The sequence below is a fragment of the Podarcis gaigeae genome (genome assembly GCF_964106915.1).
Source record: "Podarcis gaigeae genome assembly, chromosome: 18".
Lineage (NCBI taxonomy): Eukaryota > Metazoa > Chordata > Lepidosauria > Squamata > Lacertidae > Podarcis > Podarcis gaigeae.
Genome location: NC_139696.1, coordinates 4,326,616 through 4,343,708, shown reverse-complemented (window position 1 = coordinate 4,343,708; position 17,093 = coordinate 4,326,616). Strand labels below are relative to the sequence as shown.

Sequence of the window (17,093 nt, the reverse complement as noted above, 5' to 3'; positions counted from 1 at the left end):
GTTCTTAACCTGAAGCACCACTTTAGCTAATGGGGCCTCCGGCTGCTGCCATGCCGCCGGAGCACGATTTCTGTTCTCATCCTGAAGCGAAGTTCTTAACCTGAAGCACTATTTCTGGGTTAGCGGAGTCTGTAACCTGAAGCGTCTGTAACCTGAAGCATATGTAACCCGATGGAAATATTTTTTTCAACTATTGCTGCATTTATTTTTCTATTTCTCTCTCTTTCTTCCCTTTATTTCTATTGTTCCTTTCTTTCCTTCTTCCCTCCCTCCCCACCACAGCTGCAATTTTACTGTTGTTATGGAAAAATCTCAACAACAAAAATCTGATCAAAAGAAAAGAAGAATGAGGTCCTCTTGGTTTTAAAAGACTCTTGGTTCTAAAGGGAAAATTAAATAGGAGACATTATTGCTCCCTATGTAGTGACATACATATCGATAGATTAAATAAAATCATATCTACTGCAGCGGCGTAGCGTGGGTTGTCAGCACCCGGGGCAAGGCAAGTAATTTGCGCCCCTAACCCCTAACCTGCCGCCACTGCCAGCTTCTTCTTGCTGCTGCCTGGGCTGGGGTATTTACGGTAAGGTAGCCACGGTGGCGGCGGCGGCGGGTCCGTGTCAGGTGATCTGAGGCGAGTTGCCGCTGGCTCTGCCGCCCAAATGACGCCGCTTGCCCGGAGGAGGAGGAGGGCAGAGAGGCGAGGAAAATGCAACATGGCCCAGCAGCTGCAGCAGCAGTGGGGCTGTGAGGAGGGGCTGCCTGGCGCGCCCTCCATGGCCCTGATGTGCGGGGACCGCGGCGAGCGCTGAGAGCCGCTGCCTGCCGGACGCCTTCAGCCCGGACGCGTGCACAGCTCGTCGGTTCCGCGAGACATGGGGCTCTGCTACAGCCTGCGCCCGAGGCTCTTCGGCGACTCCGGAGGCAGCGAGCGCCCCCCCAGATGTTGCGCCCGGTGCAGCCGGCCCCCCCTGCACCCCTCACGCTACTCCACTGATCTACTGTGTCTCAGGGCAGTTGGAGAAAGGAGAGGTTGTAATGGAAATGACCGCAGGGCTCTGTTTCTGCTTTGCTTTTTCCCAGCTAGATGGAGCTTCCACATTGAAGAGCAGTCTACCGCCGTAGGAATAAATGCGAAAGAGCAGAAACGGATGAGGTTTGTCACACTCGTGCTCTCCCTGGGACAAGGAAACGCTGGGACAAGACGCTGAAGGAGTGTCTCCACCTCCATCGTTCTGCCTGGACACTGAGGTCCAGCGCCGAGGGTCTTCTGGCACTTCCCTCCCTGCAAGAAGGCAAGTTACAGGGAACCAGGCAGAGGGCCTTCTCGGTGGTGGAGCCCACCCTGTGGAACGCCCTCCCACCAGATGTCCAAGAGAAAAAGAACTACCAAACTTTTAGAAGGCATCTAAAGGCAGCCCTAGAAAAGCAATGACAAACCTAGACAGCATCTTAAAAAGTAGAGACATCACCTTGCCAAGAAAGGTCCGTATAGTAAAAGCTATGGTTTTCCCAGTAGTGATGTAGGGAAGTGAGAGCTGGACCATCAAGAAGACTGATCGCCGAAGAATTGATGCTTTTGAATTCTGGTGCTGGAGGAGACTCTTGAGAGTCCCATGGACTGCAAGAAGATCCAACCTCTCCATTCAGAAGGAAATCAGCCCTGAGTGTTCACTGGAAGGACAGATCCTGAAGCTGAGGCTCCAAGACTTTGGCCACCTCAGGAGAAGAGAAGACTCCCTGGAAAAGACCCTGATGTTGGGAAAGATGGAGGGCGCAAGGAGAAGGGGACGACAGAGGACAAGATGGTGGGACAGTGTTCTTGAAGCTACAAACATGAGTCTGACCAAACTGCAGGAGGCAGTGGAAGACAGGAGTGCCTGGCGTGCTCTGGTCCATGGGGTCACGAAGAGGTGGACACGACTAAACGACTCAACAACAACAACAAAGGGGAAGCTTTTAATGTTTAATAGGTTATTGTATTTTAGTGGTTTGTTGGAAGCCGCCCAGAGTGGCTGGGGAAATAAATTATTATTATTATTATTATTATTATTATTATTATTATTATTATTATTAAATGGGATCCGAGCCACCGGTTGCCCTGTCTCAGCCACGGAAACGCAACCCAACGGACCGCGCGTCTTTGCGCAACCTCGCCTTCCCTGCCCACAAATACCTTCTCTTGATACTGCCGCCGGGAGGAATCGAGGGACTGGATGAGGGCCGTGGCGTGGCCAATGAACATGGCGTAACATGTGGCTCCCACGATCATGCTCAGCATTGTCAGCCAGATGTCAGTCATGCTCTCCGGCGCTTGGCGGCCGTAACCGATGCACAGCATGTGGCTCATCGACTTGAAGAGGGCGAAAGAGTACAGTTCGCTCCAGGAGTCGTTCTGGAACAGAGAGAGAGGCAGGTCACAGGAGGAAGCTACCCTTGATCTTAGCCAAATGGCTGAGAAGCGATTATTTTAATGAATTGACTTTTGCACAACTTCGGAAAGCTTTTACAGAGTTACGACTAAATGCAATAAAGCTCTGCTTCTAGAGATGGGAGACACAAAGGCATACCAAAAAACAAACGTGTTTGCGTTAGAGGGTGTTCTGAAGTAGAGGACCTTACGCCTTATATCTTGCACTGTCTCTTATATAATGATGCAAGAAAAAGATTTTTAGCACCTATAATGACAAGGTCCCCTGGCCAGAACCCCTCGGACATGATTTTATATCCCCTTGCAGACACAGATAAGTATGTGACCTGGTGTGTAGCACTTTTCGCAACTGCTGCTAGGAAAATTAAAGCAAATGATATAGCCAAGGTAGCCATTAACTGTAAAGGAGATGGATTTATTTGATCCTATCTTATCTACCTCAGGCTATGCTCTATCTTTGTCACCAAACTCTGAGTATAAATTGCACGCTGTATTAATTGACATTGCTTTTAACATTAGTGGCCATGTGATGATTTTCGCTTACGAATTTTATCGTTTAATGTGTACATTGGGGTACTTTCATAGCTCTGTTTAGAGTACGTAATGTTTTGATAATATACATGTTTTAAGTCTTTTTATCAATTCAGTATATTTTCTTTTAATTGCCAAATAATTCTGTGTACAATGCGGCAGCCTTTGGCTATGAGCAATAAAACTGACTGAGACTGAGACACAGGAGGCACAACACAAGCCATTCCTCCTGTCTGACAGGTCCGTGTTTTCGCTATTACAATCATACCTCGGGTTACAGCCGCTTCAGGTTGCGTTTTTTTTGGGTTGCGCACCGCCGAAACCCGGAAGTACCGGAACGGGTTACTTCCGGGTTTCAGCGGTCGCACATGCGCAGAAGGGCTAAATCGAGCTTTGCGCATGCGCAGAAACGCTGAATTGCAACCCGCGCTGCACGGACGCAGGTTGAGAATGTGCATCCTGCACGGACCACGTTCACAACCTGAGCATCCACTGTACTAACTCAACCAGTGCCGGATTTACGTACAGTGGTACCTCTGGTTACGTACTTAATTCGTTCCGGAGGTCCGTTCTTAACCTGAAACTGTTCTTAACCTGAAGCACCACTTTAGCTAATGGGGCCTCCCGCTGCTGCCGCATGATTTCTGTTCTCATCCTGAAGCAAAGTTCTTAACCCGAGGTACTATTTCTGGGTTAGCGGAGTCTGTAACCTGAAGCGTGTGTAACCTGAAGCGTATGTAACCCGAGGTAACACTGTATAAGCTAAACAAGCTATAGCTTAGGGCGCCACTCTCTTGGGGGCCCCCAAAAAAATTTAAAGGAAAAGAAAACTGGATGTACATTTCCAAAATATAAGACGAAAAACAAATAAAATAAAACCTACATACAGGAACAGTATTTTGTGTTGTGCAGGCTCCTCTGATGTAAATCATGGGCCCCGCCTGCTAGCCTGCTCCCTAAAATATCCCTGGTTTGCTCCTTTCTATATATAGGGTGCCTACATTCTGCATGGACATTAGATAATCCCCAGGGCTAGCTGGCTAAATTAGTCCTATCTGGGCCAGCGAGGAGACCAGGGGAGAATTAGCTGTGGGATCCCAGAGCGGGTAATCTTCATAAAAAGGGGAAGGGGAGGGAAGGAAGGGGTATAAAAGATCAGGCTAAGTTCAGATTGAAAGCCAGGCGGAATAGCTCTGTCTTACAGGCCCTGCAGAAGGAGGTTAAATCCTGCAGGGCCCTGGTCTCATGGGACAGAGCATTCCACCAGGTCGGAGCCATCACTGAAAAGGCCCTGGCCCTGGTGGACGATAGTCTGACTTCCTTAGGGCCCGGGACCTCTAAACTATGGTTATTCATGGACCTTAAGGTCCTCTGCGGGGCAGACCAGGAGAGGCGGTCCCGTAAATACGAGGGCCCTAAGCCACAAAGGGCTTTAAAGGTCAAAACCCGTAAACATTTTTATTTAAGGAAAAAAAGCACTGTGTAAAAGCAATTATTAGAGAGAGAAGGAGAAAGGAAGGGGGGGGGAGTGCCTATGTTTCCCCAAGGTCTGCATTTCCGTGATGAGGAGAGGGGAGGCAATTGGGGGGACGAGGCTGTTCCTAGTCCTCATGGACTGTTTTGGGGGGACAGGAGGCGGGCAGGTGTGGAGGACTCCCTGGTCCTGAATGGGGTAACTGTGTCCCTGAAGGACCAGGTGCGCAGCCTGGGAGTCATTTTGGACTCACAGCTGTCCATGGAGGCGCAGGTTAATTCTGTGTCCAGGGCGGCTGCCTACCAGCTCCATCTGGTACGCAGGATGAGACCCTCCCTGCCCGCAGACTGTCTCGCCAGAGTGGTGCATGCTCTGGTTATCTCCCCTACTGCAATGCGCTCCACGTGGGGCTACCATTGAAGGTGACCCAGAAACTACAACTAATCCAGAATGCGACAGCTAGACTGGTGACTGGGAGCGGCCGCCGAGACCACATAACACCGGTCTTGAAAGACCTCCATTGGCTCCCAGTACGTTTCCAAGCACAATTCAAAGTGTTGGTGCTGACCTTTAAAGCCCTAAACGGCCTAGTATACCTGAAGGAGCGTCTCCACCCCCAACATTCAGCCCGGACACTGAGATCCAGCGCCGAGGGCCTTCTGGCGGTTCCCTCATTGCGAGGTTACAGGAAACCAGGCAGAGGGCCTTCTTGGTAGTGGCGCCCGCCCTGTGGAACGCCCTCCCTTCAGATGTGAAGGAAATAAGCATATATCTTCTTTTTAAAAGACATCTGAAGGCAGCCCTGTTCAGGGAAGTTTTTAATATTGTTTTTAACACTTGATTGGAAGCAGCCCAGAGTGGCTGGGGAAACTCAGCCAGATGGGCGGGGTATAAATATTAAATTATTATTATTATGGAGGCCGGCTCCCGATAGCAAGAGCCAAGAGGGGGTAAGAGGTCGAGGCAACCGGACTCACCACCATCCCGTTGATGGAGACCCAGCAGTCGCTGGGGAAATCTTGGAGCATGGGAACCAGGAACTGGAGGCAGCCATCCCAGTGACACAGAAGGAGCATCATTCCAATGAGGTTGATGATTCTCATGACGGCGCTTGCCAGGTCGTAGGTCATGTGGAAGATCTGAAAGGGAAACGCATATATTATTTCAGGACTGTAACGGACTGGAGAACTGGGCCCAGGCTCAGAAAATGAATTTCCACAGGGACAAACGTAAGGTTCTGCCCTTAGGCAGGAAGAACCATAATGAGGGACACCTGGCTTGCTAGCGGTACGTGTGAAAACGATCTAAGGGTCTTGGTGAACCACAAGCTGAACATGAGCCCACTGTGTGATGCAGCAGCAAAAAAGGCTAATGCTATTCCAGGCTGCATCAAACAGGAATCTAGTGTCCAGATTAAGGAAAATCATAAAGTAAAGGTAAAGGGACCCCTGACCATTAGGTCCAGTCGTGACCGACTCTGGGGTTGCGGCGCTCATCTCGCTTTACTGGCCAAGGGAGCCAGCGTACAGCTTCCGGGTCATGTGGCCAGCAGGACTAAGCCGCTTCTGGCAAACCAGAGCAGCGCACAGAAACGCCGTTTACCTTCCCGCTGGATTGGTACCTATTTATCTACTAGCACTTTGACGTGCTTTCGAACTGCTAGGTTGGCAGGAGCAGGGACCAAGCAACGGGAGCTCACCCCACCATTGCGTGGATTTGAACCGCTGACCTTCCGATCGGCAAGTCCTAGGCTCTGTGGTTTAACCCACAGCGCCACCCGTGTCCCTAAAAGGGAAGTTATAGTCCTCGCTCTATTCTGCCCAGCTCAGATCACACCTATGTCCAGTTCTGGGTGCCATAATTTAAGAAGGATGTTGACAAGACAGAAGGTGGGCAAAGGAGGGAGACCGAGATTATCAAGGGTCTGGAAACCAAGCCTGATGAGGAACAGTCGAAGGATTTGGGTATGTTTATCCTGGAAAAGAGGAGATATGAGAGCCACCTTCAAATATCTGAAGGGCTGCCACATGGAAGAGGGAGCACGCTTGTTTTCTCCTGCTCTGGAAGGTAGGACTCGAACCCGTGGCTTCAAGTGACAAGAAAGGAGATTCCGACTAAACATTCGGAAAAACTTTCTGACAGTAAGAGCTGTTCGGCAGCGGAACAGACTCCCACGAGAGGTTGTGACCTCTGCTTCCTTGGAGGATTTTAAGCATAGGTTGGGTGGCCATCAGTCATGGGTTCTTTAGCAGAGATTCCTGCATCAAAGGGGGTTAGTCTAGATGACCGCTGGGGTCCCTTCCAACGCTAAGATTCTACGATTCTATCATCTACACCCCACATTTTTGTGATAAGCCAGTTTGGAAGACAAGTATCTCAATCGAGACAGATCAAAGGCCAGTTCTAGATAAATAACACTAAACTGGGCGATATATATATATATATATATAGCAGCAGACTGAAAACAGGGGGGCGCAATTACTGTTAAAGCGTGTGAAGTTTTGTTCTGTTTCTTTGAAAAGCTCGCCAGACTAAAATGGTCTTAAGAGCCACTACAAAGACTCTCCTGCACCTATAAAACAGAACAAGCTGGCCAGTCCATTGATTTTCCGTTTTGTTCTTTATTTTACATTAAATTTAAAACAGAAAACGGGTCTGCAAACACCTCTCGATGCCGCACTCCCAAGAGCAAAAGGAATAATTATTAAAGTTATCATTATATTTCTATCTTGCCAGCCCGCAGACTGGGGCCCAAAGCAGCTTACGAAATTAAAACAACACGGAAAAAAAGACAAAAAGCTAAATACAGTGGTACCTTGGGTTAAGTACTTAATTCGTTCCGGAGGTCTGTTCTTAACCTGAAACTGTTCTTAACCTGAAGCACCACTTTAGCTAATGGGGCCTCCCGCTGCCGCCGCGCGATTTCTATTCTCAGCCTGAAGCAAAGTTCTTAACCCGAGGTAATATTTCTGGGTTAGCGGAGTCTGTAACCTGAAGTGTCTGTAGCCTGAGGTACCACTGTACATATAAAAGGCTGAGAGGTGACCGGATTGCTGTCTTCAAATATTTAGAAGATGTACAGTCATACCTCAAGTTCAGACACTTCAGGTTACAGACTCCGCTAACGGAGTCTAAGAACGGACCTCTAGAACGAGTTAAGTACGTAACCAGAGGTACCACTGTAGAGGTGCCAGAAATTGAACCCAGGGTTTTGCAGATGTCACAGGTGCGGCCTAATAAAACAGCTCCCGCTTCCCGGAAGTAGTTAAGGCAGGATTCGAACCGGCGACCGCAATCATTTGCAGTGGGGGGACTCTCCCCCACCTGTCCTGTGGACCACCAATGCCGCCGCCCCCGCTTTGATCGCAGGCTCGAGGCAGCATGGAAATAGCTCTCTCTCTCTCTCTGCGCGGAGGAAACGCAGTCACAAAAGGCTCGTCGTTTGACGAGGACGTATTAATTGTTCCAACATTCAATCTAGCGGGTAATTACAGCTGGGGTCAGGGGAGAGACAAGGGCCTCTGTGCGGCGCATGGCCTGCGTCGAGAGGGGGGGAGCTGGCATGTGGAAGCTCGCAGCCGATGCACAGATGCTCCCCTTCTGGCAAAAATTACGACACGGAGATGGCTGCAGTTTCTCCGGGAGACACAGAAGGACAGGGCAAAAGCGTGGACACGAGGCAGCGTCCACCTTTGGGGTCCTGCCTTGTCCCACTCCAGGCCAGTGGCTCCATAAACTCACCCCCCCCCCCGACTCCATAAACTCATCCGCCATGCCCCCTACCCTACCAAAAGCATCTACCTTGGATCTCAAACGCCTCGGCTCCCGAACAAATCCGCTCCCGAACGATCAAAACCCGGAAGTGACTGTTACAGATTGCGAACTACCGTATCTTCCACCTATAAGACACCCCCATACATAAGACGCCTCCTATTTGGGGGGCTCTGATTTAAGAAAATGGGGGGGATACAGTGGTACCTCGGGTTAAGAACTTTATTCGTTCTGGAGGTCCGTTCTTAACCTGAAACTGTTCATAACCTGAGGTACCATTTTAGCTAATGGGGCCTCCCGCTGCCGCCGCACGATTTCTGTTCTCATCCTGAAGCAAAGTTCTTAAACCGAGGTACTATTTCTGGGTTAGCCGAGTCTGTAACCTGAAGCGTCTGTAACCTGAAGCGTCTGTAACCTGAAGCGTATGAAACCCGAGGTACCACTGTACTATCCATGTATAAGATGAGCCCAGATTATGAACATTAAAAAGGTAGAAGTACCCCTGACCATTAGGTCCAGTCGTGGATGACTCTGGGGTTGTGGCGCTCATCTCGCTTTACTGGCCGAGGGAGCCGGCGTACAGCTTCCGGGTGATGTGGCCAGCAGGACTAAGCCGCTTCTGGCGAACCAGAGCAACGCACGGAAACGCCGTTTACCTTCCCGCTGGAGTGGTACCTATTTATCTACTTGCACTTTGACATGCTTTCGAACTGCTAAATTGGCAGGAGCAGGGACCGAGCAACGGGAGCTTACCCCGTCATGGGGATTCGAACCGCCGACCTTCTGATCAGCAAGACTTAGGCTCTGTGGTTTATTTTAGAGTAAAAAAGCATAGTCTTATACACGGAAAGGTACAGAATTTTCGGAAGTCGCGCTTTGGTTTCTGAACGTTTTCAAAGTCAGGCGGACTTCCGGAACGAATTCAGTTTGACTTCCAAGGCATGACTGTATTCAGAATAGTGCTTTGCACGACCCGCTAAGGAAGATAAAAATTGCAATGAAATTCAGAAGGGTAGCAATTGATTGCACGTTTATTCAAAATCCTGTTGAAACTATTTGTTTCGATTAACTGGAGTCACTGGTGCCAGTATCTCCAGTACACCCAGGTGCCCCCTTGCTTTTTAGGTAAAGGTAAAGGGACCCCAGACCATTAGTTCCTGTTGCGGATGACTCTGGGGTTGCGGCGCTCATCTCGCTTTATTGGCCGAGGGAGCCGGCGTACAGCAAGCATGTGACCACATGTGGCCAGCGATTTGGTCCTTCTGCGTATGCATAACTGCCGAAACCTGGAAGTAACCCATTCCGTTACATCCATGTTTCGGCGTTCCGTAACCCAAAAAAAAAAAAGGAACCTGAAGCGTCTGTAACCCAAGTTATGACTGTATCCTGGGCTGCTATCCACACTCACGCTGCTAATAACATGTTCTCTAAGATGATGCGGAGCTATTCCAAAATTTCGTAGCTGGTGGTGGAGCCTGCTCGCCGTTAAATTTCGGCATAACCCCTATCTACCGCGCTCCGTCCTACTTAACATTGCTTATGGCCGCGTCTCACCGATATGCCTTCATTAGAGCTAGGTTCAATGTCTTTCCAACAAACATGCTGAGACATAGATTCACTAAGGGCCAAGTCCCTTCAATGTGTGCGTGTGAAATGAAAACATCTGAATCTCTACATCATGTTATGTTTATCTGCCCTTTGCACAGTTCAGCCCATGCTAGTATACTAAAACCCATAATCCAGCCTATGGCTGACAAACCAGTAGACCTATAGCTTGCCTGGGTTCTTCACGATGTGGATCCTTATATTACCCTACAGGTTGCTAAATTCCTAACTGCCGTCCTCTCGTACAAGAGACGGAACGGAATGTTAGCTGATTATTGATAGTTATAAGAATTTTCTATAATGACATCAGATATTGATTTTAGTGTAGTGCCTAAAATTTTTAATTTTAATCTTAAACTTTTCTTATGAATGGCTAATATTTGTCCTTGTGAGTTGTGAACTGTGTTATACTATTTGTGGTTTGTACGAGTCCGCAGTTTTATTTGATTTGTTTTGTAAGTGATCTGTTTCATGATGGGCGTAAAGCCGAATAAACATTTTGAGTATGGTGTTCTCTAAGAAGTTTAGTCGAGATTCCTGCCTTGCAGGGGCGGAGGTGTCCCTCAAGATTCCTTCCAACCCTAAAATTGTAAGATTCCAAGCACATCACACTCTGAGCAGCATCATTTACTTTCAAGTAAGTAGCTGCATATGCCAAACTGAAGCCCTTTATTTTTCTCCTTGTTTATACCGGTCCTGGTTTCCTATTGCAGAATTTGCTCAGGGGACACAGTTAGGAACTTAGCTACCCATGTCTTGTTCCTCCTTGTCGCTCGTCATCGTTTAAGGTGGCAAAACTGAGGATCTCTCCCTGTTAATGAGCGACGAAGTGTCAAATTGAGGGAGAAAATCATAGACTTGCAGAAACCACTTAGGAGTGTGGCTTCAGCACCATGGACAGAGGACTAAATTTGCCTGCAGGTCAGAGAGAGATTGAGGGTTTTTTTTCCCTTCCCATCCCACAAATTAGAAAAGCCTTTCATGGCAAGTATATTCCCACACAGAAATGGAGGCAGTGAGAGATTTTACTTTCTTGGGCTCCATGATCAATGCAGATGGTGACAGCAGCCACGAAATTAAAAGACACCTGCTTCTTGGGAGAAAAGCAATGACAAATCTAGACAGCATCTTAAAAAGTAGAGACATCACCTTGCCGACAAAGGTCCGTATAGTCAGAGCTATGGTTTTCTCAGTAGTGATGTATGGAAGTGAGAGCTGGACCATCAAGAAGGCTGATTGCCGAAGAATGGATGCTTTTGAATTCTGGTGCTGGAGGAGACTCTTGAGAGTCCCATGGACTGCAAGAAGATCAAACCTCTCCATTCTTAAGGAAATCAGCCCTGAGTGCTCACTGGAAGGACAGATCCTGAAGCTGAGGCTCCAAGACTTTGGCCACCTCATGAGAAGAGAAGACTCCCTGGGAAAGACCCTGATGTTGGGAAAGGTGGAGGGCACAAGGAGAAGGGGACGATGGAGGATGAGATGGTGGGACAGTGATCTCAAAGCTACCAACGTGAGTTTGACCAAACTGGGGGAGGCAGTGGAAGACAGGAGGGGCTGGCATGGTCTGGTCCAGGGGGTCACGAAGAGTTGGACACAACTAAACGACTAAACAACAACAACAACATATTCCCACACAACATCCATTGTACACGGAAGACAACGGAAGACAGTTGTGAAGAATATTCTTAAGTTATGAATAGTCCGTGTCACCATTAAGAAAAAATAAGTAGGGACTGGTCAATAAATATGTGGACTTGACCCTGGATCAAGGGACTTTTCTTCTTTTAAGTTCTCAAAGCTCTTAACTCACCTCAAGGTTGACACCTGAACTAGCCAGATGTTTAACTGAGAATCAATCACAGCCCATCAATCAATCAATAAAAAAGGCTTTAGAGCTGTCTTGCCCCAAAATGGCGACAAGGCATTCTGTTTTGGAAGCTGCAACCTTGAATTAAGGAGCCATTTGGCTCCTAGCTTATATTATCTGAGTTTCTAACACTACTTGGATGGCACCAAGTTCTAGTGTTGTGGTGGTGATGATGATGATTTTATTTATTTACACACACACACACACACACACACACACACACACAATTACCCCGCCCATCTGGCCAGGATTCCCCAGCCTCCCCACAGAATATTAAAAACACAAGAAAACATCAAACATTTAAAACTTCCCTAAACTGCGAGAGGAGAAAAAACTCTTTCCTTTCTGCATAGGTAAAGGGACCCCTGACCATTAGGTCCAGTCGTGGCCGACTCTGGGGTTGCGGCCCTCATCTCACTTTACTGGCCGAGGGAGCCGGCGTACAGCTTCCGGGTCATGTGGCCAGCAGGACTAAGCCGCTTCTGGCGAACCAGAGCAGTGCACGGAAACGCCGTTTACCTTCCCGCCGGAGTGGTACCTATTTATCTACTTGCACTTTGGCGTGCTTTCGAACTGCTAGGTTGGCAGGAGCAGGGACCGAGCAATGGGAGCTCACCCCGTCATTGTGGGGATTCGAACCGCCGACCTTCTGATCGGCAAGTCCTAGGCTCTGTGGTTTAACCCACAGCGCCACCTGCGTCCCTATCCTTTCTGCATGGCATGCATTTATTTTCCAAACCTCCATCACATTCCCCCTTGCTGATTTCCCCCCTATACTAAAAAATCCCAGATGTTGTACCCCTTCCTCATCAGAGGGAGGCGTGTGGGTTATTTCCTGATAATTTTGATCACCCATTTCTGAACCCTCTCCAGCTCAGCGATATCCTTCTGAGAACCGTCAATCTTCCACATCTGACATTTCTTGCTGAAAAGTGGGAAGGCCAGGCTGTCTCCATATATTCAACCATATGTCTTTAACCACTATCTATTAAAAATGTATGTTTTTTGTGTTTTTCATGTACATCTCCATTTTCCTCCAAGGATCTCAAGGTTCTCCCCCATCATCATAGCCTCCCACCCTTCAAGGCAGCTTAGGTCATGGAAGAGAGGACAGGAAGAGGACAGGTGGCCAATTTGATCCCATCTGGATTTGTAACTCTGGAGAAAACCTCGGCTAAAAAGCAGGCCCTTGGTTTGTTCTGGGCTCAATCCAAATTTTGGGTCCCAGAACAAAAAAAACAACAACAGACCAACAACCCCCTACCACAAACACATTTCAAAGGCCATAGGATGTTAATCAGCCCAAGGCCTGGTTATAGAGAAACATTTATGCCTGGAGCCTAATGTTAATGCTATGTTAATGAATGCGCCAAACGAGACTTCCTGGGGAAAGGATTCCACAAATGGGGAACAACAGCACTGAAAGACAATTGTGGAGCTCTCCGTGGTCCTGAACGACCACTTGGTGCTCTCCATGGTACTGAAAGACCACCTGAAATTCCATTGCGCTGAATGAGCTCTTGGAACTCTCCATGGTATTGAAACACAATCTCAAATTCCTTTATAACACTGAACGGCCACTTCAGAGCTCTCCATGGTACTGCATGACTTGCCTGAGTTCCTGTGATGGCCTGGGAATCTGATTCAAAGGCTGAACCCTAGGAATCCCAGCCTGCACAGGAGTCCCCGCCTCCAGGGCCGGCTGAGCCGGGGCAGGGCCTTGAATCTGAAGGGCCCGCACCTGTGCCAGATCCTCAGGAGCAGACACCAGATGAATCCACTCTGGCTCCGGGGGTGATTGAGGACCCACTGCCTGCAGGTGCTCCTCTCCCAGAAGGTTAGGCTGCCTCTGGGTCCAGTAACCCTCCAGCCTCTCCTGAGCTGCAGAGGCTCAGGGCAGAGAGGCGGAGGGAACTAAGTTCTCTCAGGAGGAGTGCTCGCCTTAAGGCCAAGAGAGGCGGGTCACCTGTGGGCCGGGACCGCCCCTGGCCTCAGAGGAGATAAAGGCCAGTCAGCCCAGGCCCAGGTTGCGGGAGCAACGTTGTTGGAAACCTGCTTCTGCCAACACCCAGACCTGTTCTTCCGGAGTTCCCGACCACGCCCGGCTTCTTGCTTTGGACTCTGCTTTGCCCTTGGTGGATAGTCTCCAGACCCTTGACGCAGGACTGACCACGCCTCATGGTAACACCCCCCCCCGGGACCAGCACAGCTCCCCACCTACTTGGAAGCTCTCTGCGCTTCAGGGAAACAACTACCCCAAGCTCAGAGCTCTCCATGGTGCTGAAAGACTACAGGACCACAACTCCTATCATCCCTGACCACTGGCCTCGCCGGCTGCTGCTGAAGAGAGCTGTAGTCCAGCAAAATCTGGGGGAAACCAGTGGGTTTAGGAAGGCTGCAAATGAATAAACAATCCTACCTCCTCCCATTGGTGAATGTAACGGATAAGTCTCGAAAGGCGAAGCAACCGCAAAAGACTGAGGATCTTAGTGAAGCGGACGATGCGCAGAGCCCGGGCGGTCTTGTAGACCTCTGAGTCGATGCCCTTCTCCACGATGAGGAAAATATAATCCACAGGGATGGAGGAGACCAAGTCCACCACGAACCACGTCTTCAGGTACTTTTTCTTGATGCGCTCAGGGTCCAGGATGATCTCCGTGTTGTCCTCGATGACGATCCCCGTCCGGAAATTCATCACCAGGTCCATGAGGAAGAAGGTGTCCGACACTACGTTGAACACGATCCAGGGGGCCGTGGTCTCGTCCTTGAAGAAGGTGATACCAACGGGGATGATGATGAGGTTTCCCACCATGAAGAGAAGCATGGTGAAGTCCCAGTAGAACCTAGAGAGGGAAGGGGAAAAGACGTCTTAGGAACACAGGAACCAGCCAAACAGCGAGTGTCATAAACTGATTGGATGCAATGGCAGAAACCACCTGGGGAATCACCAGCAGAAGAAGGTTCAGAGACAGGGGGTGGGTGTTTTCGCTTTGTAAGTAAAATGTGCGTACAGTGGTACCTCGGGTTACATACGTTTCAGGTTACACACTCCGCTAACCCAGAAATAGTGCTTCAGGTTAAGAACTTTGCTTCAGGATGAGAACAGAAATCGTGCTCCGGCAGCACAGCAGCAGCAGGAGGCCCCATTAGCTAAAGTGGTGCTTCAGGTTAAGAACAGTTTCAGGTTAAGAACGGACCTCCGGAACGAATTAAGTACTTAACCCGAGGTACCACTGTAAATTGCATAGAAATCGTTACAAAAAATGCTTTTTACAAATTACTTTTAAAAACAACAAAATGATTTGGACTCCTTGGCGGGTTTTGAATAAACTTACACAAGTTTATTATTGTTAAACATAACAGATAGACAATTTAAGGATTTTTACAATTTTATAATATGCAGAGAATAATATGTCTTGAAAAGCCAGAAAGAGAAGATGAGGGAAGTATGGGGGTGGGTGGGTGGGTGGGAGGGTTTTCATTGGTGAGGGGGAAAATGGGGGGGGGGATGAAGATGATATGTTTTTGATTATTTATGACGTTGAAATTCTTAATAAAAACTATTTTTTTTAAAGGGGGGAAAGAAAAAAGAAATTGTCACAAAAAATGATTGCCAAGTACTTGCAGTTATAATATCTATTAATATTATTGTTGTTATTTATCATCGCTTGGGACACTGGTGGCGCTGTGGTCTAAACCCCTCAGCCTCTTGGGCTTGCTGATCAGAAGGTTGGTGGTTCGAATCCTCGCCACAGAGTGAACTCCCATTGCTCCGTCCCAGCTCCTGCCAACCTAGCAGTTCGAAAGAACACCGGCACAAGTAGATAAATAGGTACCGCTGCGCAGGCAGGTAAACGGCGTTTCCGTGCGCTCTGGTTTCCGTCACGGTGTTCCGTTGCACCAGAAGCTGTTTGGTCCTGCTGGCCGCAGGACCCAGAAAGCTATCTGTGGACAAACGCCGGCTCCCTTGGCCTGAAAGCAAGATGAGCGCCACAACCCCAGAGTCGCCTTTGACTGGACGTAACCATCCATGGGTCTTTTACCTTTTCCTTACCTTATTTATCATCATCATTATTTAGCATGGTAAAATTTTCAGGTAGGTAAAATTTTCAGAAGGTAAAATTAAAACGCTTTGGTTTCCCCAGAGTAGTTTATGTGCTTCTTCGCCAAACATATACAGTGGTACCTCGGGTTACAAACACCTCAGATTACAAACACTTCAGGTTCCAGACTCCGCTAACTCAGAAACAGTACCTCGGGTTAAGGACTTTACCTCAGGATAAGAATAGAAATTGGGCGGCAGCGGCCCCATTCGCTAAAGTGGTCTTCAGGTTAAGAACAGTTTCAGGTTAAGAACGGACCTCCCGAACGAATTAAGTTCGTAACTAGAGGTACAACTGTACTAGCCAAACTAAACGTTGTCCAGTCACACAAAAATACCAGATTTGAACCCCTCACACCCAAAAAAACCCCCTGTTTTTAAAACACCTCCCTGAAGAAAGTTGCAAGAACTAAGTTTCACTTTCTTAAAACGACACGCTTTACTCTTACAGTTTGCAAATTGCAGCGATTAAAGCGCTACCCATTCAGTTCTGGAAAGAAGACAGATCCGAACTTTGAACACCCTGATTGTCATTGCAGGTGGCCTTGGCGCACCCACAAAATTCCCCATGAAGGGGCTGGTCACCCACAAATTTCAGTGCCAGGGCTTTGCACTCTGCGTGGCACGCACGTCCCCGGACACTCCTGATGACCATGATGTAACCCTGGAGATATGTAAAAAGATCTGCAGCGTAAAAAATATAATGCACATTTTTCAGGGGGAAAGAGAGGGGGGCTGGCTCCTGCCCCCCAAAGCCCATCCACACACCCTTCCTCCCTGATCCCCAACAGCCATGCAACTCGAACTGTCAACGACCTTCTTGGAGAGCCTGCAAGGTCGAAGGAGGCAGCATGCAGCAATTTGGAGATCGCTGTGCATTGTCAGTCAAGATTAAACGCTGCAACGCCTTTCCACAAACACACTCGAATACCGGGAGGGGTTCTCACAAGGGTGTCTATTGGGGGGCAGGGACAAGAGAGATGGGGATGTCTACCTCCTAAAGGTAAACTAACCCAGCTGCCAAGAGTGCCAAAAGCAATAATAATAATAATAATAATCTTAAAAAGTAGAGACATCACCTTGCCAACAAAGGTCTGAATAGTTAAAGCTATAGTGGTGTATGGAAGTGAGAGCTGGACCATCAAGAAGGCTGATCGCCGAAGAATGGATGCTTTTGAATTCTGGTGCTGGAGGAGACTCTTGAGAGTCCCATGGACTGCAAGAAGATCAAACCTCTCCATTCGGAAGGAAATCAGCCCTGAGTGCTCACTGGAAGGACAGGTCCTGAAGCTGAGGCTCCAAGACTTTG

The 17,093-nt window shown here is 48.6% G+C and overlaps 1 protein-coding gene across 1 annotated transcript in view; it reads right to left on the bottom strand.

The window, feature by feature from the left end:
• Nucleotides 1-17,093, bottom strand: part of HCN2 (hyperpolarization activated cyclic nucleotide gated potassium and sodium channel 2) — a 52,392-nt gene that overhangs the window by 8,314 nt on the left and 26,985 nt on the right. The window contains exons 2-4 of the mRNA XM_083720289.1: nucleotides 14,102-14,525; nucleotides 5,414-5,575; nucleotides 2,177-2,395 (exon numbers count right to left, since the gene is read on the bottom strand). Of these exons, the coding sequence (XP_083576415.1) occupies nucleotides 2,177-2,395; nucleotides 5,414-5,575; nucleotides 14,102-14,525 (805 nt within the window). The remainder of the gene's footprint in view (nucleotides 1-2,176; nucleotides 2,396-5,413; nucleotides 5,576-14,101; nucleotides 14,526-17,093) is intronic.